The following is a 24,178-nucleotide window of genomic DNA, read 5'->3' as shown; positions in this document are numbered from 1 at the left end:
TCACCTACTTATGTGACTGGAGGAAGAAAAAGGTTGTGATGGCACAGAAAGCTAAGCCTAAGGGGCTTTCCCAGCCGGAGGCACAGGAAAACCCTATAGTAATTCTCTCCCAGTCATCCTTCCCAACACTTTATTTCCCATTTTCAGTATAATTAAAAGACTGTTAGGTGAACCTTTTTTGGGACTTAGTGAAAATTTTACTCAAAGTAGCTTACTTTTAGCATTCATTCAATGAGTCTAGCCAATAGTGAATTTCAAAGGTTGCATAATATAAAATGTGAAAATTAGAAGACTGATTAGAATTAACTTGTGATCATACTTAGTTTTTCTTTTCTTCTTCTAGTACTCTTTGCTCTTTTTAATCCTAGTTAGGATCAAAACAAGCACATTTCTATAGCTAAGAAGAGAAAATCTACTGAATATAACTTTTGGACAGATTCTTCAGTGAAAACTTTTTTTTTCAGATTAAAAGAATTTTTAAAATTCTTTTGCTTTTTTTGGACATCTGCTGTCAGGCTTTCCATTTTCATTCTCTCTCTCTCTTTTTCTTTTTTGAGATGGAGTCTTTCTCTGTTGCCCAGGTTGGAGTGCAGTGCCATGATCTCGGCTCACTGCAACCTCTGCCCCCCAGGTTCAAGCGATTCTTGTGCCTCGGCCTCTTGAGTAGCTGAGACTACAGGTGTGTGCCACCATGCCTAGCTAATTTTTGTATTTTTAGTAGAGATGGGGATTCACCATGTTGGCCAGGCTGGTCTCAAACTCCTGACCTCAGGTAATCTGCCTGCCTTGGCTTCCCAAAGTGCTGGGATTACAGGCGTGAGCCACCATGCCTGGCCCTGGCTTTTCTATTTTCTTTTGCAATTTGAGTGTTAAGGGTGGCTTGAGGTTATTTAGTCTAGTGCTTCTCACAATTCTATGTGTATGTGAATCACCTGGAAATCTTGTTAAAATGCTAATTCTGATTCAGAAAGTCTAGGCTGGGGCCCAAGATTCTGCATTTTTGACAAGTTTCCAGGAGATGCTAATGCTATTGGTCCAGGGACCACATTGTAAGTAGCAAGAATTGACTCCGTTTTCTCAGGTTATAGATGAGGATATCAAAGCTAGAGAGACCAAGTGGTTTTTACAAGGTCCCATACCTAGTTAGTAAGGGTGGACTTTTAATTTTTAATCCGATAAAGTCATATTTTTCAGCATAAGGAAATACTTAAAACCAAGAGAAATCTTCCTCTTCCCCTAATTAGATGGCAGCTCATTTGTTAAACCAACTTTATTCAATTTGAATCTTTAAGATGTGTCTTAAGATTTTCTCTTCCATCCTTATTGCTTTTGAAGATTTGAAGAAAAATAAATAAATGGATACATTGATTTATTTGAATGTGTCTGTATCCAGTTATTAGAGTCCTTACTTTCTGGACTTTAGATGATCAGGAAACAGGTTTAAGTGACCTTAGGAGATAGTAAAATATATTATATTCAAATCTAGTTTTTGAGGTAGAAGCTTCTTGCTATGGTAGGGTAAATCATGTTTTTATTTAAAGTGACTGTTAATGTACACTTTGTTTTCAGACATTTACAAACTGGAGGAGGTAATGTAACTAGTTTTTTGTGTCTTTGGTAGTGCCTGTATGAATACTTTTTGCTCTTGTCTGTGAATCTAGTCTGGTTTTTCTTGTGCCTTAAGAACTTTTAGGATTGTCGCAGCACTGGAGGTGGGGTATAAACGTGTGTAAGTGCATGCTACTTGGGGGATATGGGACTACATAAGAACCCTTTCAACCCTTGATAATTCCATAATTCTCTAATTCTTTGAAGATTGGTGAAAAGGAGGAGGGAGCATATTCTATCCCACGGAAGTGGCAGTTAATGAGATGCGTGTTGCCCTTAGCAAATGAATTTAGTCCTAACTTGACAATTCTTTTCAAAAACTGAAAGATATGCTTTGATAATTTGCTCGTTGCACTTCCCCAAACTGTTAGTTGATTTTATAAATTTGTAGAGGGTGGAGACTTTATCAGTCAATTTTTATTGTTATGACAGTTATTATATTTCTTTTTGGTAGATAAAGGAAACATGAACCCAAGTAGATTTAATTATAATTTTATTTAAGTTATCATTTTACTAATCTTTATTTTAATGAGATAGATTGTGGGACCAAAACATGGTCAATGATAATTTTCCATTGTGTATTATAGCTTTCGGGTTTATTGTGTATGTACCATTATTGTTAGTAAATCTTAAGAAATTCTTTCCGTATATTGGGATATTTCAGGCTCTGGGTTTGTTTTTATCATTCTAATGTTTAGAAAACAAGCTCTTAGACAGATTGAGACCTACCTGATTCAAGTTTTTAAAATATAAATTCTCTGTTTTGAGTTATCGCTCATTCAGTGCAGTGTCTGATTTTACCAAATTTACTTTGGTTATACCTATTCATAGAAAAATGAATTAAGGAACTATTTTACTATAGTTGTTGACTGCCTTTGTGTAAATATGTTTATACGTTTGGGTGTGTGGTCTGTGGGTAACCTTTACCAAGAGTTACCTGTGATTCATTTCTCTATGTTTCAAAATTTCTGTGTTCACTTATCTCTTTCTCTTCTGTGTTCAAAAGGGATGGCTTCCTCTTTCCTGTTTATAGGGTTCTTAAACTAATCCTTTCTGTTTTATTCAGGGTTTTGTTTTATCATTAACCCCAACTCTAACTCTTCTTTGGATTGTGTAAAGTAGTACTAGTAGCAGCTGTAGTTGTAGTGGTAGTAGTTGTAGTCGTAGTACTAATGATATCTAGCTTTAATTAAGTACTTAATTAAGTACTCTGTGCCTTGGACATAATAACAATAGCTGATACTATATTACTGTGTATTAATCACTGTTCTGGTATCCTTTATATATTAACTCATTTAATTCTTTAATTTTTAAAATTGTGGTAAATTACATATAACATAAAATTTACATTTTAACCATTTAAAAATATGCAGTTCAGTGGTATTAAGTACATTCATATTGTGTGCAACTGTCACCAACATCTATCTTCAGAACTCTTTGATTTTGTATAACTGAAATTCTATACTCATTAAACAGTAACTTCCTATTCTCCCCATGCCCCCTGGCAACCACTGTTCTCCATTCTGTCTCTGATTTTGATTACTCTAGGTACTTCATAGGGAATGATATAGTGTTTGTCTAGTTGTGACTGGCTAATTTCACTTAGCATAATGCCCTCAAGTTTCATATGCTGTAGCATATATCACAATTTCCTTCCTTTTAAAGGCTGAATATCTTTCCATTTTATGTATATGCTGCATTTTGCTTATTCATCCCTCCATGGATACTTGGATTGCTTCAGTGGTTTAGCTATTGAGAATAAGCCTGCTGTGGACATGAATGCAGTAACTCATTTAATTCTTAAAACTGTCTTAGGAGGTGAGGACTTCTGGTGAGGAAACAGACACTTAGTCAAGTAACTTGTGCAAAGTTACATAATTAGTAAGAGCTGGTATGGGATGAATGGTTCTTAACCACCATAGTAGAGTGCCATATAATTTTCTATGCTGGTACCTTCTCTTTTGCCTACAGATATCTTCACCCCTCTTTGCTATATGTTAACATGTAATTAATGGTATGTAGTACAAATACTTTTAATGCTAATGTTGGCAAATGAACAGTTCATTTTATTTATTAGTGTTTGTTGCATTTCAACTACACTTCAACCCAATTACAAAATGAAGTTGAAACTCCTTAAGCTGGATTTTAACACTCCTACTTGCTCCCTGTATGCTTCTCTTTCACCATGATGTGATCATTTATTATATGTAGTAGCTATATAATTCCTGGACAAATTGGAGTGATAGAGTGCTTTGACTAGGACCTGTTAATTGGAGTATGGGAGATTTCATGGGAGTTTTGAATAGGAATTTGAAGATATGTATTTTGAGACAGGCTGGTGTAGTAGTATAGCTACATGGGCTTAGAAACAGACATATACAAATTCCTGAGCAGTGGAGGATGGCAAAATGAGAAGAGAATAAGCAAGTTGCAACTGTGAAGTTAAAGCATATAGTTAGGAGTTGGACCTTCATAATATTGGATGAGATTTTTGGTTCCAGTCTGCCTGCTTGATTTTTAGGGATCTAGATAGCAAGCACTATTGAGTCTGGAATTACAGGCTCTGGAACTTGGATTTTTCATCAGAGCCCATAATTATAGCAGTCATACCATTGACAGTTTGCAAATTAATTTTTTAAAATTGTTGAGTAGTTTGGAAAAAATTTGCTCCTTCCTTACACTTGGTATTTAATATGTCATTAATTTTGTGGAATAAGAGAGAGGAATCTAGAAACTGACACTGGGCCCCATGCCCTGCCAAACTCTGTCATAGTGTTGCTTTTTAAATTGACAGATTTACACAAGACTCTAAATCTTGATGGTTGAAGGGACTTTCTTGAAACAGATTTTGAAGACGATTAATAATCTGTTAATAGAAATAAGCACACACGGTACTTTGATAAGGCTTGAGATTTTTTGATTCTTTATGGTAGGTATCTCTACGTCTTCAAAATTTACTTGTGATGAATTAACTAAAATTAAAATGAAAGTTACAGTCTTTTGACTGTTGACTTTTCTATAGACATAATTTACCCAGTACTGTTTATTAAGATTAAACTGTTTAGATAAACAGGACATAGTAAAAAATTTGTGGTAGAAGCCACATATAAACTAAAGATGGCTATGCTTATGTAGAAGACATTTAAATGTTGGCAAATTGTCCGAATCTTCAGTGGCATGCTGCTGGCCTGCCGTTTAATATACAATTAACATTCTAAGATCAAAGACTAGTTAGATTAATTTGACAATTAAATTGGTGAAGAAGTGAATAGGCTTTGCAATTTAAAATTAAATAATACATGTTGTCTGCTTAATTACTGTTGTGTTCATGTAAGTGATCACATAATAGAAGGGAGCTGTGGGCCTAAAGTGGATTTAAGACCATAAAGCCATAATCAGTCACATCTGTTTCATGACTTTAAGTTGATGTGGTACGAGTGTGAAAGAAGAGCTCATCCTTTGAAGAGGCCTGCCGTACTTACAGAATCAATAAGTCAAAACAAAAATACCTGTAGGGTTAGAATCTCTTATATTGCCGAATGAAAATTTTGATAGTTTTTGGTAAAGAGATTATGTTAGAGCTATGTTGTCATTTCACTGACTGTTAGCAGCAGTAAAAAGTCAAAAAATGGTTAGACAGTGTTACTGTATGTGTGTGTTCTTTTAAATTTGTTAATGTGAAACTGAGGATCTTAATATGAGTCCATTGAATTTCTGGGAAGATGACATAAGGTAAAGTCCTCAAGACTGCCCCCTCTTCAGACACAGTTGCAAGTCTTAGCCTCCAGAACTTCTGACCAGCTAGCTTCAATTTGGAGTTCTCACAACCCCCTCTTTGGATTCAATTAATTTGCTAAAGCAACTCACAGAATTCAGGGAAACTTACGTTTACTGGTTTATTATAAAGGATATTACAAGGAATACAGATGAAGAGATGCATAGGATGAAGCATGGGGAAAAGAGTGCAGAGCTTTCACGTCCTCCCTGGATGTGCCACCCTCCAGTAACCTCCACGTGTTCTGCTGTCTGGAAGCTCCCCAAACCCTGTCCTTGGTCTTTTATGGAGGCTTCATTATGTAGGCGTGAGGGAGTAAACCATTGACCATTGGTGATCAACTTAATGTTCAGCCCGTTCTCCTTCCTAGAAGATGTGGGGTGGTGTTGAAAGTCCCAACACTCTAATCTTGCCATGTTCTTTCCTAGTCCCCATCCCGAAGCTACCTAGAGCTGCCAACCATCAGTCAACTCATTAATATACAAGAAAGCATCATTTTGGTGTTTCTGAGGATTTTAGGATTTGTATGCCAGGAAACGGTTGAAGAACAAATATATATGTATTTCACAATATCACAGATGCAAACAAATGATGTTTAAATTATCTGGCCTTTTTCTGAGATTCATTAAGTTTAGACTGTATTTCTATGGAATTATAGTATAAATCATAATTAGATGCCTAAACTAGCCTCTAAAGCTTATTCCTAAGGTAGCTAAATTACTTATTATGTATATATACTATGAAAAATGACAAAATGTACTGTTTCAACACTGGTAATTAAGCAAACTGCCATTGTAACATAAGTTTATGAAAACTATTTTGAATAATTTAAAAACTTTGGGGAAAACTGGATTTTATAAGATAAGGAGATAGAGACTATTATATAAGGAGGTTGTGAAAGGGGTTTTGACACTGATTATTGTCTAGATGGATTAAACAACTTATTACTTTAAATTTTGCTTTATACAGAAGTGTCACTAGCTTTGATCAGAGTTTTCGTTGGTTCATGAATGGAACTAAGTTAAAGGAGGTGAGAGGGAGAAATACGTTTTTTCTTTTTAAAAAGTTGTAAAATATACTTAAGATTTCTTATTTAAAAAAAAGAGTTGAAAGAAACAGGAAAAAATGGGTTAAAGAAGACATGGGTATATCTTGCAAAAGAGGTTATCAGAGGCAGAATTTACTGAGCAGTGAGGTAATGAGAGAAACAGGCAAAGTGTGCATGAGCCCCATGGGGAAGGAAGAAAGTTGGAGTTTGGCAAGTCAGCTGTTCTTGTATTGTTCTTTGAACACATGACAGGTGTTGGTGAGTAGGGGGCATGGTGTGACCAACTGCTCCTATGTGAGGAAGGTTTATATATTCTGTCTGGGAAAGTGGTCTGAATGTTCTTTATAAGAAATTTTAGTATACTTGAATTTATTTCTGTATACTAATACAACATTGAGAATTAGCTTTCAGGGACTTGTGTGCCAATTCTATTGGGAATAAAAATGAGAAGAAAGGTAGCTTGTATAGAAATAGCAGAGGTTTGGTAGTGAATTCTTATGAGAGAAAAGATGTACAGAGAAAGTAAACTCTAGAATTAGCATTATACACTTGTCTATGTTGAAGGATGGTAAATAGATGGTGTGTCTCTTGGCATGAAGTTACCAGGTAAAGGGCTAGTATTATGTAACCCTTGGTATTAAGGATATGTTAGGGACATTACAGTGGGATTTCATCATAGGCACGTTAAACCTCCTTACATTTAGCTTTATATATTGAGGCAAAAACAACAACAACAAAAAACCCATTAACATGTTTTTTTTTTTTTTAAAGTTAAAAAAAAAATAGAGATGTGGTCTCACTATCTTGGCCAGGCTAGTCTTGAACTCCTGGCCTCAAGTGATTCTCCGCTTTGGCCTCCCAGAGTGCTAGGATTACAGACGTGTATCACTATGCTTAGCCTTCTTGACTGTAAACAATAGAAATCAACTTTGGCTAATTTATGCAACGGAATAAATAAGGAGAACCACTTTTGGAAAATGGATAGGAATCAAGGGAAGCCAGCAGCAAGGACCAGAGCCAAGGTCAGGGTACAGGAACACTTTGATTAGGAAGCCACCATTAGCACTTGCTGACAGTGTCTTTGCTGTTGCTATAAATAATTCTGCAACTATTCTTGTGCCTCTGTCACTCAAGTTAAAAGTTTTGGGAAAGGAACATGGATAGTCTGGTCTAGATCCTGAGCCTATTTCCAGCCTGCTAGGGGTAGGGAAAATCTGGGCCTTTGGTTTCCATCTAAACTCATGGTGTCCATCGTTTCTTCCAAACAAAATGGGACAATTACTGCTTCCTTCTTAAATGCCCCATGGCTCAGTAAATATGCCCAGTTCCTGAAGCCAGAACTCGGAACTTCTCTCATTTTCTCAGTCACATATCCAGTAAATAGCATATTGAATTACTGTCAGTCTGCAACTTGAATATCTTGAGTTTATCTATTTATCTCTAAAATTATTGTTACTACTGTCGTAGTCACTGTGATTTCTCACATGGTCTATTACAGAGGCCTTATAATTTCTCTTGTCTACAGATTGACCCCTATTCTTTTGGGGTATACATTATGTGGTGATGAACTTTTAAAAATGCAGGTGAGATTATGTCATTAGTTTGCTTAAAACATTTTAGTGGTCTGCATTTATTTACCTCCCATCTCTCAGTTCGAGTCCACCCTTTTATTCTGTGTTAGGGGCTGGGACTTTGCAACCTACATTTCCCAGACTCCCTTGCCAGCTTGCTTCGTGTTGAGTTTTACCACTGGGAGCACAGGCAGGAATTTGGAAGGTGAGAGAAGGGACTACTCTTATTCCCAGTTTCTGTAAGGACACCTCCAATAGCAAAGGACAACTATTACTCCATTCTCCAACTTCTTTTGTCACTCTCTGCACCAGTCTCGCTGTTTCCTCTCAGAGATACCAGCTTCTGGGCAAGGCATCCTAGGTAGATAGAGTGCCACTTGTATCACTTCCTAACCTGCTGGACTTTATTCCCTTAGTGGTTTGACCATCCTCTATTGGACACCTGTTCATAGGGATTCAAACTTAAGCTACAGGGCCATTTGTGGCCACCTCCTTAGAGGTTAGAGCATTCTGCCACATGGACCTCTTTCACCTTCTTCCAGGCATAGCCCTATAATGCTTTTCTTCCAAGCTCCTAGCTTTTCAATAACAGACCTCTTTCATTTTGTTCCCCTAGTCCTGCGGGTCATAGTGCTTCCTGCAACTATTAATCTCTGAGTTATTTCAGCCTTCCTGTTCTGTGTTCTCAGCTTTCCAGTATCTTTGTAACCAATGTGCTGTATTATATATATCTCCTGGGTTTGAATTCTGCATTATGGTTTCTGTTTGTCTCATACAAGTAGTTTTTTGTTTTCTAAGATAAAGTTAAAAAAAAAAGTTAAAATAACTGGTAGCTGGGGGTGGGGGGATTAAACAGATTTTCAGACTGAGTACGGTGACTCATGCCGGTAATCCCAGCACTTTTGGAGGCTGAGGTGGGAGGATTGCTTGAGCCCAGGAGTTTGAGGCTGCAGTGAGCTATGTTCACACCACTGCACTCCAGCCTGGGTGACAGAGTGAGATCCTGTCTCAGAAAAAAAAAAAAGTTTTCATAATTCCTATTTGTCTGTTACTTCTTTAGTCTCATTCCATACCATTTTCCTGCTTTCTCTTTACACTTGAGTATTCTGAACCTTTTTTAGTTACCAGAACATTGCTGCATTCTATCTTGTCTGAAGGACATTGCACCTACTAGTCTGTGTACTCCAACCCTCCCATCCCTCATTTCTCTTCTTCTCTCACATTACAGCCTGTGCTGGGTTGACTCCTACATATTGAATGTGAGGGGTAGTATACTGTAGAGGGTGTACAAACAAACTATTGTCTAAGTTTTAATATCAGCGTTGCCGTTGTGTCAGCGTTATGACATTGGGCAATGTCTCAGTTTCCTCATCTGGAAAATGGGGATGATAATTTTACTGACCTGGTGTGGTTGTTGTAAGGATTAAATGAGTTAATAAATGAGTTAATAAAAGTGCTCTTTTCTTCAGAACATAGTAATTGCTCAGTAAGTGTAACCTGTTGTTATTATCAGCTATGCATGAATTCCTCTGGAATGCCTTCCATGATCTCCAAACTCTGACAGGCTCTACCTTTGTAGGCTCCTGTAATAGCTTCTACTTCACTGTTCTAATATGTATTATGGTTGGAATTATTTAATATCTTGTTTTCTTTTTAAGAGTGTAAATGATGTGAAGTTGAGAAGAGAGTCTGTGCCATTTGCTGTTATAACCCTAGCATCTAGTACTGCCTAGCATCTAGACTGGCTCCAGGTCGGCCCTTTAACTTATATTTTAAAAAATAATTGATTAAAAAATTTAAGAGAAAAGCCATAATAAGTTTGATAGGGGCTAGGAAAAATGGATAGAGATAGAGATGGTGGTGAAATAAATCAATGTAAATGATCAGCTTTTCTGTTTTTATTGCCCATCAAAATGCTCTAGTATGGAGGCTGTATGATAGAAGAAGAGGAATATCTGTTGTTTTGAAGCCACTGTGGTACAAAGAACAAGGGTTAGAATCCTGTCTTAATTCATTGCCACTTTGCAAAGGGAAAATGTTTCTCTGGGTCTGATTATAGACTACATTTCTGGCTTGGTGGTTTTTTTCCCCCTTGTAAAGCTTTAATTTTGCCCCCTGTGTCTAAAAGCAATTTGTGTTTATTTCTAAAAATTTTGAAAGTACAGAAAAGCTTAATGAGGAAAGCAAATATCATTGATAATTCTAATACATAGAGATGGGGCAGCTCTTACTATTTTGGTATAGGCTTTACTCTATATTTACGATATACATACAGTTTTGTCCTCCTCCTTTCCTCTGTAATTATTTAATGTATTCTGGTTTTAAACTTGCTTTTTTCCCACTAAATATATTGTAAATCTCTTTCCATATTAATGAATATTTTTATCATTGTTTAAAAAATGCTTGACTAGTATGCTTTTACATGAATATGCAATATTTATTTTACCTATTTGCTGAATGATGGACATTTGAGTTTTTATCCTTTCACTGTTATAAAATATTACGATGAACTTTGTTTTACATACAGCTTTGCGTAACAAATATTGAGTGCCTTCCTTTAGTGTGTATTCAGGTAGACTGTGCAAGATACTTAAGCTGTGAGAAGGAACAAAATAGATAGGATTTCTGCCTTCATAGAGTATAAGATAAATTCCTAAATTGATGATCAGAGTTGGGTCTAAATTGGTGATAACTTTAAATTACCAGGAGTTTAAGGACCATTTTACTCTCAGACTACTGGGAGGAATGTGAATTAGGACTCTAAGGTGGTATTAGTTACCATTGTTTTCTGTCAGTTTTCCTTCTCTTTAATTATGTACTTCCTAATTTTATTAATGTATATTTGGTTGTTTTACTTAATTATATATCTCACATCTCAGCAACTGCTCTGAAAGATTATTTCCAGTTTTGGTAGAAAACCTGCATTTACAGTAAAGTAGTCTATACATCTGGCTTTTCTGTAATCCATATACCTTTGGTTTATATACTTTAGCATTTTCTATCTGGGAAACGTATACTGAATTAAATTTTGCCTTTTAATGGGAATGAATGAATATAATACAAATACCTATTGATAATTCTGAATATTAAATTTGCAGTTGAGATAATTTCCTAATTAATAAGAAATTATATTGCATCATAGTTATATACTAAGGCAGTATCTGACAGTTTGTGAGGTAGTTGCTTCTTTTTAAAGAATCTGTCTGCTTTCAGGGACTTTGGAGTGATGTGGAAATATTTCCACATTCCTTACATGAAATAGCTCATTACTTTTTGTTAGTATCACATAACAAAAGAACATATGATTTGGAATGACTGGAGTTCAAACTAAAAATCATAGCTCAGGAACTTGTGTTCCAAAGCCTGAAAATTTATGTGTGCAGAAGAATCCCTAAATACCAAGTGCTAAATAATTTCTCTGGTGTTTCTGCAGATGCAGAAGCTATCCTTTTGTAAATCCCGTCCTCTAAAGCTTTTTCTTCCTTAGTCTTTTAAATCTGTTTATACACATGTGTGCATAGAAAATATTTTCTTTTGATTGATACTCTACTTGATTTAAAAGAAAAGGTCTGATACTAAGATGTGTGTGTGTGTGTGTGTGTGTGTGTGTGTGTGTAAAATAAATACATCTTCACCCTGGGATAATACCTATTGTGTTTAAACATTAAATTAAAAATTCTCAACTTCTGGGCAGTCAGTGAAAGGGGAAATATAATTTCAGTTATCATTATTACATGATCATAAGAGTAAACCATTTCTTTTTTCTGAATTCTAACATTTATTAGCTTAAGTCAGCTTTTCTCAAATTGTAAGTATAGAATACCAATTCTGTCAAATTTTAACAGATATCAGGATTAAGTTTAGGAAACAATGGACTAAATAAGATGAACAGATTTATTTATATATTTTATCATAACTTTAAATATCCTAATATATATCTTGACGTTCTAAGAGAAAGATACAGTGGTTTCCTAACTTATTTGCCTTGAAATACCCTTTTGGTGAATATCAGCTTTGCAAAATGCCAGCCTAAGTCCTTAACAACATGATGGGTTGTGTGTCTTCCATGCCATTTTTGCAGATGATGTCATCATTGCTTTTTATTTGATCTTCCCTTTTGTTGATTTAAATTCCTTTTGAAACATAATCCAAGGCAAAGCTTACTTCTTCCAAGTAGCTTAGATTCTCTCTATCCACCAGGAATTGCTGCGTTTGAAAAGCATGTGCCAGAGGGTCTTGCGAACTAAGTATTCCTGTTGTCTGTGTGCCAGCTGGCCTGGCATTTGGTCTAGGAGTCTTTCAGATACACAGTCAGTCCAGACTGAGGCTGAATTTATTTTTCCTGGTGAAACCTGAGTCCCCACACTCCCCATCTACTAGGGCTGCAGCTATTATAGCAAGGGCCTGAGCTCTCCATCTGCTCCCCAGACACCTGCTGGAACTAATTATCATTATTATTAAAACTTTAAAAAAATTTTTTTCTATTATGTTGCCTTTTTTCCTTTCCTTTTTCTTTTTTCACTTTTTTTTTTTTTTGGAACTGATTATTTTGGAAACAGCAAAGAACAACATACTTCACAATCTAATCCAAAAACATAAGCCCCTTTGGTCTTCCATGCTGCTCTTTTCCATTTTGTTTGTACACTTGTTTTCCCTTCATCAGCTCTCCTATTTCTCCTCACCTATCCTAAACATGTGTACTTTGCTCTTCAGAACATTGGTTTGTGGTTAGCCAGTTATCCACTATTGTATTAGCTTCCATATACTCTGTTAGCTTGCATCTCTTCATGTAATATTTCTTCTGTTCCCTAATCTTAACTTGATTCAGCTGCATCTTTCAGTCGTTGCTGCCTTTTTTTTGGACATACCTCAGGTACTTTGCAGGTAGGAGGTTGGACAGTCTGGTCAGTGTTCTCTTTCATTTTCGTTGGTACCTCCAGACCACTCTTCTTCCAGTCTTTCATTTAACACCAAACACCAAACAAAAACAGCCTAACAAAATGATTCTGTTTCTTTGAGGCTTATGCCTTTTAACTTTCTAATCTTTTTTGCTATAAATTTTTTCTCATTCTTTGAAGACTTTGGTTCTTGGATTTGATCTTCATTTTCACCCCAAGTCTTCTTATTATCCATTTGGTAGCATAGCTTCCCAGACTGTAATGTCTTCAACATCAATCCATCTGGACTTTATATGTGGTGTGAAATAGAACTCCATTCTTGATTTGCTGATGGGAAATCAGTGATGATAACCTAACCATTTGAAGAATGACAGGTTGTTAAGTGTATGAATTCCCCCATATATTGATTGAGTTTAAGAAGATAAGAGATAATTGAAAATCTTATGGCTGTGTTTAAAAATATTTTAATTTTATAGTCATAAATGAGAAGAAAAGTTAAACCTGATATTGTGGTATCTGGCTATATCATGATATTGATTCAAAGAGAGGGATTAGCTGTTTTGCTAACAGGTATGGTAGAAAGAGCACTGGATAATTTAAAGTCTGGCAAATGGCAAATCACTTAATGTTTTTCACTGCTTTTTTCTGTTTTGAAGTGGAGAGAATACCTAATCCATATAGTTATTGAGCTAGTAAAATACATTTATATATGTGTATATGTGTATTTTGTAAACTTTGAAAGGCTTCAATGTTTAAGATCTCATAAAAATTAGAGAACCATTCTCTGTTAGGATGGATTCATAAGGTTACTCCTGAACATCACATTATCTCCATAAAAAACTTAGAATTCCCTATACTCTGTGTTTTCTATAGGAAATGAAAAAAGTTAAAAAAATTATTATTTGTGGACTAGGCGTGGTGGCTCATCGCTGTAATCGCAGCACTTTGGGAGGCTGAGGTGGGCAGATCACTTGAGGCCAGGAGTTCGCGACCAACATAGTGAAACCCCATCTCTACTAAAAAAAAGAAAAAAAAACAAACAAATTAGCTGGGCATGGTGGCACACACCTGTAATTCCAGCTACTCTGGAGGCTGAGGCACAAGAATTGCTTGAACCTGGGAGGCGGAGGTTGCAGTGAGCCAAGGTTGTGTCACTGTACTCCATCCAGCCTGGGCAACAGAGGAAGACTCTGTCTCCAAAAAAAAAAAAAAAAAATTATTGTTTGTGATACTTTAATCTACATGATAGAGAGACTCTAGTGAACATTAGTCTACAGATGTTTAAGGTCTGTGGAAAACCAGTATGTTATTTCTCATGACCCTGTTCTTGATATTATACTGTAAATGTTAGCTTTTTAATGTTTCATTTACAGGTACATGATGTTGATTGATGGCACAAATGAAGTTTTTATGATTGATAGAGACAATTCAGTATTTCATGTTTCAAATCTGGAATTTCCATTTCGTAAAGATCTTCGTATGCATTTATCAAATACTCTCTTGGATGGCGTAAGTCATATTTATGTATACTATAAAATTAAACATTGCCATTTTTCTTTTCCTTGTAAGTAAATGTGTATTTCTGTTGGTTAAGAAATTTCGAATGAAATCTAACTTTTGTTTTTTTTTTTTTTTTGAGACAGAGTCTGTCTCTGTCGCCCAGGCTGGAGTCCAATGGCATGAGCTCGGTTCACTGCAACCTTTGCCTCCTGGGTTCAAGTGATTCTCCTGCCTTAGCCTCCCCAGTAGCTGGGATTACAGGCATGTGCCAGCACGCCCGGCTAATTTTTGGATTTTTAGTAGAGAAGGGGTTTCACATGTTGGTCAGGCTGGTCTTGAACTCCTGACCTCGTGATCCACCCGCCTCAGCCTCCCAGAGTGCTGGGATTACAGGCATGAGCCACTGCGCCCAGCCAAATCTAACTTTTATTAGGATGTTAAATTTCATTTATTTCTTATGTATACTTATATTGAATTAAGGTCCTCTTAAAGAGAGATCTGCCAACTGAATCTTTGAGCATAAGTAAGACTTTGAGATATTTTCTTTGGTGGAGAAATTTGTTAAAGATATGTAAAGGGTGTTAAATGAGTGCTCTGGTCAAATATGTATACATATGGATAGTTATATAATTTTGCATGAAGAGAAACAAATGTTACATGTGGCTAGTAACTTGTCTTTTTCCCCACACTTAGCAATGTGTTTTGGACATCTTTTTCACATAAATGTCTGAATGGTTTACCATTGTGTATATAGAGACCATAAATTGGGGTTTCCAAACTGTCTTGACTGTGAAAATTGTAGGGTTAAAAAATTGCTTGTTTAAAATATGACCCTTTCCAATAGCATATCCTAGACCATATGAATTGGAATCTCCCAGGGGCCTACATGTCCGTACAAGTGACCAAGTGATTGTAATTAGGCAAGTTTGAGAAATAGTTCTGTAATTTATTTAACCAGTTCCCTTTTGTTGGACATTTTGATTTTTGTATTTTTTCCTGTATCTAGTAAATTTTCATTCCTGTGACAGCATGAGTAACAAAATACCACTTTCTAATAAAAATGATATATATACATATGTACATGTATATGTATCTATATGTGTATAGATTTAACTATCATAGTTAATGTGACTGGCACCCTTGGAGTTGTATAGTACATAAAAGTCATAGTCATTTGTGGCAGCTCTGGTAGTTGGTTCATGGGAACAGCAGGAACATTTTAGTTTTTGTTATCTTTATTTAAGGTACTTTTTTAAGCATTATAATTAATAAAATATAAGAAAGGAAAAGACTTAAGTAATAGCATTTGTCAAAGTTTAGTATAGTTTATAATTGAACTAATGTTTGTTGAGTGCCTATTATGAGTTGCTATACCAAGAGTACGGGTATTGCTTAGAGGGTTGAGGAGAAGGCCTCACCCTTGAAACATTTTGCTTAATTGAGCAGGGTGGAGAATGAATGGTAATGATGGAAGAGACCTTTGAATAAAACAATAACCCAAAGATAGGTATTTAAGTCCTGAGGTAGTTTAGAGGAGAAATAAATCACATCTAGTTAGTCAGGAACTAAATATGTTTTGTGTAGGAGTTGGCATTAGAAACAGAAAGATTTCTATAGAAAGATTTTTGATGGACGTGGGCTGAGGGCATTCTAGGTAGGAAATAATGCTTAAAAATTAGATATTTAACCATCTACAGATTTAACTTAGCAATACTATTTATTTCACCTCAAACTTGGATAACTGAGAGCAGCATAATAGATTCTTGTGAAGTTTTAAAAATAGCAGTATGATTCATGATGTCAATTTACTTGGGCTAGAATTATAGTTGCCATATCTGTTTTTTTTGGTTAGTTAATTAAAACAGTCCTGTAGTTTCCTGTTTCTTCTACATTTTCATGTGCAAATTGTTTTTGTAAAATTCCAAATCCAAGAATAATTCAAACCACCTAATTGTCTGTCAGATGTGAGCATTGAAGCTTTTGTTTTGCTTTGCTTAACTATGTTCTTTGACCTATAAAACGTGGAAAATAGGAATTTAGAAATACTGCATTAATTCACTTGAAACACATCAGTGAAATTTAATCAATTTAATATTGAGACTAAGATAAGAATATAGCAGTTAATCATTAAAGTTAATGGCAAGAATTTTGGAAAAATTCCATGTCTTTTTCAACTATTAATTTTTTATAAAACACTACATGCTTATTGTTGAAATTTTAGAAAGTCTGTAAACTTAGAAAAAATAAACAATCAAGAGATGACATTTTATATTTTGATGTTAAAAGGAAATATCCTTTTAGTAACTTTGTTGTGCTAATAATTATATAACATGTATAACCAATATGTATATAGCTGACATTTAATATATGTTATGTATCTGGGGTTCTGTTATTCCTCTTCAATCTGAAGAACTGCTTTTAGGATTTCTTTCTTTTTTTTTAATTTAGTTCTTTTTTTAAAAAAAATTGAGATACAATTTACATACTATGAAATTCACTATTTTAAGATGTTCAATCTAGTGGTTTTTAGTCTTTTCCAGAAGGTCATAAAATCAAGACCACTATCTAATTCCAGACCATTTCATCACCTATATGGACTGTGATGATTAGAACCAAGGGAGCCTTATATGAAAGATTTCAAGGAATGAGTTACAGAGATGAGCCTTGAAGGCCCACAGGTTTTGAAAACCCTTCAGTGGTTCCCTGTTATTCATAGCACAAAAGCCAAACTATTCAATATAATATTCTTTATATCTGAAGCGTGCCTGTGTCTTCAGTCTCATCTTTGATTGTGATTGCTAATCACAAATACTCAGCTTTGGACAATTTCATGCCTTTGTTATACCATTTGGCCTATCCACTATCCTGCTGGAAAATATACTCTCCATCTTTCAGGATGCAGCTAATGGTCATGTACCTTATTACCAAACTTTCTCTTATTCTTCAAGTAGAAATAACTACACTCCTTGTACTTAGGCTTAGGTAATGCTTTCTTACAACAACAAAATATATTTTTCCTAAATCAGTGTGTTTTTTTTGTAATTTTAGATGGTTGTACATGGAATTTCTGTTACAAAATTAGATAGCAAGAAAACCTATCTGGTTTCCTAGTAAGAATATGAGGAAAGAAAAATAATTTTAGGTCAAAAACATATTAATAATTAAAATTTTATGTAACACTGCATTTTATACCTGTAGTCATCCTTTAATGTCCTTATCTTGTTCTGTCAGACTGCATTTTTTTTGACTTTTTAATGGCTATGGTAGATTTGCAGTGATCTGTTCATACTCTCTTGCCCTGTTCCCTTTGAACAAAGCCTAGTAAAGTGGTATGAAACCAAGAAAGGCCACATGGCTCACATGGGAATTAAATCTATAATGAGGATGCCATTTATTGTCATAGATTTTATGATTAAAGTAATTGGTGTATAACAAAATTTAAAGCATTAATGATTAAACAAAAATATTTTTAAAAAAGATCCTGACGTTTAGAATTTAAAATTTGTAGTCTTCCTACCCTTAATTGTCACTTAGTAATTCAAGCATAAAGCAAAATGTAGCATGGAAATTCAAATATGAAAAATATGATGAGATATTGTCAGGTGATTCTATTTCAGTATAGAATAAATGCATGATGGGGATGGGGGGCTAACAGTTTATTGATATGATCTGGGTACAAGTGTGTTCACTTTGAAATTTCATCAAGTTGTATATTTATGGTTTATGTGCTTACTGTGTGTATGCCATATTTCAATTAAATTAAAAAAATTGTTATTAAAGTATGAAGAAACTTACCTTCTTTTCTCTTTCAAGGAGATGATTATTGACAGAGTAAATGGACAGGCTGTTCCTAGATATTTGATATATGACATAATTAAATTCAATGTAAGTACCTATAATTTATAAAATACAAGTTATTACTGAAATAATGAATGTATTTTTGACAATAGTCTTTGGTGCTGCCTTAGAGATAGTAGGAAAGAAAATTCGTGACTCAGGTTACTCACTGGGTATCTTTTTTTTAATCCTTTTATATCTCCTTTTCTTGCTCTTATTGTTAATTTTCACACATTTCTTTGTTTTAGGTTTCTTTAACTTGCAAGTGAGTAAAGAATAATGGCATAACTCTGATAAAATAAGACAGCATTTCATAAAATGAACATTTCTGATTTTAATTATCCTGTACTTGACTTTTTTCTTTTAAATCTCATGAGTTTATTTCTGTCACCAAAACAGCAACAAAACAAAAGAGAAACTGATTATGAGCTGTTGAATGGGTAATAAATTGCAGTATTAATTCAGGATTGCATTAATCCAGGTTATTAAAAGGCATTTTTTTTCTGGACATTTCTAATGCACACATCTAATTTTTTGATTGAAATTCTGTATTTAAAACAAAGAGCTTCAAATTTAAGAGCCTCAGGGCCAGAAAACATCAAGTTTTATTTTGTTCTATTTGACTGTATTCCTCATAAGTAATGCTTTCCAGAACTGGCTTAATCTTATCACAGATCTTGGAATAACATTCATTGGCCTATAACTAGACATAAGGGGTGGCGGGGTGGCTTTGTTTCTTTGTGAGTAGGGAAGTTCTGTCTCCTTTACTTCTTGACACTGAGCTCTGCTTTAATACATGTTCAGTCTGGGCTTACTCTCACTTCTTAGCTGAGTACTGTCTCTTAGATAGCAGTTTTCTAATACTTTTTAAAAATATGAAAAATTTCACCATATAGAAGAGTCTGAAAAATAATATAAGGAATACTCATGTACTGACCAGCTAGATTTGTTAAAACTTCATACTTTTGGTCCACTTTCTTTTTAATAAGACATGATTCATTACGAATCCAATAGAAGTTTCTTAGTTACACCTCTCTCCTAATCTCAAATTTCTTGCCCAGAATCAGCCTCTACCCTGAATTTGGTGTGTTTATTGTTCCCATGAATGTTTCAGATACTTTTACTACCTATGTGTGTATCCATGAAATATATATGATATTCTTTTGCAAGGTTTCTGGTGTTATATAAATGTTATTGTACTATACCTTTGCTGACCTTTGCTCAACAAGATAATGTTGAGATTTATTTGTACTAATATGTCTAGATTTAGTTCATTCACTTTAATTACCATTGAGTATTAAATTGTATAAATATACAGAATTTATCCTTTTTCCTTTTGATGAACATTAAGGTTTCCATTTTTTGCTTTTATATTACTACTATATTGAACAATTTTATGTTTTTTTGTTGTGCTCATGTGAAAATTTCGCTAGGACAGTTGTTCTCATTCTTGGAATGTAATTACCTGGGAAGTGTTTTTAAAAACTCTATTCTGTCATTAGTGTATCATGGAGATGGTGATTAAATCAGCAGCTTCAGCTATATTATCTGCATTGCTAAATTTCTCTCAGAAATAGTTGTTTCAGTTTGCCAAAGTTCGTTTTATCACACATTTATATTATTACCAATTTGATGTGTGTGAAATGGTATCATCCTGTTTTAATTTGCTTTTCCTTGATTACTAACAAGGTTTAACATATTTCTTATTTTTTTTTTTTTTTTTACTTGTTTGGAATTTATATGATTTAATTGCAAGTTTGTATAATCTTATAATACAATCTTCTGTTTTTCCTATTTGGTTGTCTATTTTTTTCCCTGATTACCAATGAAGTTGGACATATTTCTGAGGTTTATTTTTATTTGTTTGTATTTTTCTTTTGTAACTTAATTGCAAGTTTGTTCTATTTGGTTTTCTGTCTCTTTTTTTTCTTCTTAATATGTAGGAGTCAATTATCTTTCCTAGATTCTAGTCCTTTCCTGGTTATATGTGTGGCAATATGTTTTCCAAATCAGTGTTTATTAATGCACAGAAGCTTTAAATTTTAATAAAGTCAATCTCATCAGACCTTCCCAAATATTATACTTTTTGTTTTGTTTAAGAAATTAATCTATATTTTATTCTAAAAATGATTGGTATGCTTTTTGTCTTTAGGTCAATAATTGTTTATTCAATACATATTTATTGTGTGCCTATTACCATATTTTATGATTTTAAGCCATGTATATTTTTACATTTCTGATATTGGGATGCATTTATAATTGCAAGTATCGTATATTTAATTCTTTAATTTACTATGGAGTCTTTATGGGTGATTAACAATATTATTTATTTTGTATCACCAAATCAGGGCCACTGTTAGAAAAAGAATTTTTTTGGATTAATATTTAAAATCTTTTCAGTCCCTTAGTTTATTAGCTTTTCCAGAAAGAATTTCATCAATCATCTTTTTTTCTCACCCTCTGACTCTCAGCATCGATCATCTTTTATATGTCAAGTACATATGTACTGGGTATACAAAGATGAATGAGACATAATTTCTTGCCTTTAAAGAATTCACATGCTAGTGTACTGGCTTTCAAAGAAGGCCATTTGCACAGCGTTTCATTGGAATTTGGGAAGAACACAGGAGAACTTAAAAAAAAATTTAATATTTTATTTTGTCTGTTTTATAACATTTTACATTAAAAACGTAACATTTTGTAATATTTTACAGTTGTGTATGTATACACATTTTTAAAAAATAGGCATTTTTTAATGTATTTGTTAGGATATGTGTTTAGATTGGATATAAAATTAAAGCAAATTTGCAGACTATTGATGAAATATAAATGTAAAGAAATAATTATAACTTTAAAATCATAAACATAACAAAGGTATATAAAAGATATAGTGGTATTAGAGAGGTGAGAGTATTCCAACTTCCCTGGGTATAGTTGAGTCACTGAAGCGTGGAATTGCAGACCGAGAAAGTGACACAAATTAGTTTTGAAAGATTGAGTCATGGAGGTCAGGAGCATTAGATGGTTTGTTAGCATACATTTTTTTTTTTTTTGAGACAGTCTTCCTCTGTCGCCCAGGCTGGAGTGCAGTGGCATGATCTCAGCTCACAGCAACCTCTGCCTCCCGTGTTCAAGCAATTCTCGTGCCTCAGCCTCCTGAGTAGCTGGGACCACAGGTGTGTGCCACTACGCCCAGCTAATTTTTGTATTTTTAGCACAAAAATACAAATACATGAGGTTTTGCCATGATGGCTACGCTGGTCACGAACTTCTGGCCTCAAGCAATCTGCCCGCTTTAGCCTCCCAAAGTGCTGGGATTACAGGTGTGAGCCATCTGCACCCGGCCTGTTAGTATACTTGACGGATGGTAAGGTGTGGGACATAGCAAAAAATGAGAATGGATTGTTAAGTAGAGGGCCAGATTACTTGAATACGGCATTTTAACTTAGTTCTTTATGTAATAAGGCATTGTTAAAGGGTTTTCATTATAGTAATGATATGAACATACTTTTACTATTTTGAAAGATAACTAGTGGCAGCATGGATAGTGTTTTGAAGGGAGTAAGAACTGAAAACAGGGAGACAAGCTAGTCAGTAATTATTGAGTGTTTCCTGTAGTCTCTTCTCAGTAATTCAACACCTATCTGTTGAGAGCTTAACTTTGCCCATAGGCATTGTGGATTTGAAGGTGAACTTGCTTTCAGTCTATTCTTGAAGTTTGGTGAATTTATGTATAAAGGTAGAAAGCTTCTAGGAGGGAATTTAGACATTTACATATGTTTTAACAGTTGTTAGACTTTTTTTTTTTTTTTTAGAACATAAAAGAGGGCTTACTTATTCTACTTTAATTTTATAGGTGTCTGAATTCTTTTAATAACTCTAATAAACCAGCCTAACGTTTTAGATTTTTCAACCTTGTTGATGATGTTGATTGCATAGAAGAGATGACACATGGACTGTATGGTTATTTACTAGCATTTCCCCAATAAATATCCTTTACAGATGGTTGTATGCCTTTATGTAAAGAGAACGTGTGCTACCTCATACCTCTCACTCACTTTGTCTCTCTCCTTATTCTTTGCTGAATATCAAAGTTGTCATCCTTCTAAAGTTGAGAAAAAGATATCCCCAAGGTATATTTAATGTTTACTCCTTAAGCAAGTGCTGCCACCCCTATGTAAACATTAGGTTGAGTAAATGTTAGGTTGGAGAATATACATTGGAGAAGAGGAAAAAGACAGAAAAGATGGGGGAAAAATGCACTTAAGGTGTGTCCAGTTGCAAAGTAAAAGAGTAGCTTATGTGCCATTGAAGCGATAATTACTAATCTGGATGGTTACTGTCAACCAGATAATATGTTATAACTGTGTTTGTATATGCCACATGGATAGGACGAGACTTATCCTCAATTCATACAAAAGTGTTCATGTACTTTTTATTTTACAGTTCAAACTATATATGCTTTAAGAACATTCAAGGGAAAGTGTATTTGAGGGAGAGTACTATTTCTTTATAACTGTATAACTTTGAACATATTATGTAAACTTCTGTGTTAGCTTCCAGAGTTGAGGGTGTATTTGATACATGTCTTCTACTTGCTGATGTCTATAGCATTAGCACTTTAAACAACAAAAAACATTGTAGGTAACTGTGCGACCTATTTTGGTGTGTTACTCGCTTGTACTTTTCTGAATTCTGTGGATTTTAGTTTTTATACTGTAATAGGGTACTGTTAAAGGGTTTCAACTAATTTATATAAATAATTAAAAAAGACTAGTGAGTATATATTTTTTCTATTTTAAAATGATTCTGTACCTATAAGTAGTAAGTATATTAATACTTTAATTCAGATGTGAAATTGTTTATTTTATTTTTTGTTTTTTAAAATTTGGAGGTGGTGGTCTTGCTCTGTTGCCCAGGCTAGCCTCAAACTCCTGGGCTCATGTGATCCTCCTGCCTCAGCCTTCCAAAGTGCTGGGACTACAGGTGTGAGCCACCACACCCGGCCTAGATGTGAAATATTTCGATCAACTTACAGTAGAATTGTGCCACTTTCTCATACTGTTTTATACAGTTGTATTTTAAAATAAGTCTGTGTGTTTAGATAGTTGTATTGTTAGTCAAACTAATTATTAGGGTTGGTATATATGTTTGTGCACGCTGTGCACTGAATAACTCCAGAGGATGCTGTTTACACAGACTATTATGTACATTGTGGCAGCCTTGATAATTATGCTGATAAAATAGTTGTTAGTGTTGAAATTTAACTAATTCTTTATTTAATTCAGTCACAGCCCGTTGGAGATTGTGATTTTAATGTTCGTCTGCAGTGTATAGAACGAGAAATTATAAGTCCTCGACACGAAAAAATGAAGACTGGGCTCATTGACAAAACACAGGAACCATTTAGCGTCAGAAATAAGCCGTTTTTTGACATCTGTACTTCAAGAAAGGTAAAGTTTAATTTTTTTTAAATTAGTGCTAATAATGTCTCATAATTCAGCTTACAAGATGAATATGAATGACATTTTGCTGCCCAGTTGTCTTGACTTTGTCAGAAAATACTCGAATTGGGTATAGAACTGTTTTGGCCAAACTTGGTACGACTCCTAGGCTTTTTCTCTTGAATAAGATTCTCAGTGGTGGCACCTGAAACTAGGCTGTTTCCCTTTTTCTCATAATAGTTTTTGTTTTATGGTCATTGGTCATACTACGTTTTTTAAAAAGCTATAAGCAACATAGAACTGTATTGAATGAAAATCATTAGGCCTGCTCCTACACATCCTGAAGGTAAAGTGTTTGGTACGTACTCTTATTAAAAAGATACATTTATATATATGTGTATGTATATATATATACAGATATATATATATAGATATATACACACACACACATACATTGAAGGTTTTCTTTTAGTATTTTTGTTGTTTCCACTTAAAAT

At 34.4% G+C, this 24,178-nt stretch overlaps 1 protein-coding gene across 2 annotated transcripts in view; it reads left to right on the top strand.

Moving 5' to 3' along the window:
• The window catches only part of RNGTT (RNA guanylyltransferase and 5'-phosphatase), a 354,408-nt gene that overhangs the window by 91,193 nt on the left and 239,037 nt on the right, over positions 1–24,178 (top strand). For both annotated transcript variants that reach the window (XM_003822864.5, XM_003822865.5), the window contains exons 9-11: positions 14,274–14,409; positions 18,214–18,285; positions 23,526–23,690. In XM_003822864.5, the coding sequence (XP_003822912.1) occupies positions 14,274–14,409; positions 18,214–18,285; positions 23,526–23,690 (373 nt within the window). The remainder of the gene's footprint in view (positions 1–14,273; positions 14,410–18,213; positions 18,286–23,525; positions 23,691–24,178) is intronic.

Source organism: Pan paniscus, chromosome 5 (genome assembly GCF_029289425.2).
Source record: "Pan paniscus chromosome 5, NHGRI_mPanPan1-v2.0_pri, whole genome shotgun sequence".
NCBI classification, from domain to species: Eukaryota; Metazoa; Chordata; class Mammalia; order Primates; family Hominidae; genus Pan; species Pan paniscus.
Note: the sequence above shows the minus strand (reverse complement) of the source record. Positions and strands in the feature narration are given on the sequence as shown.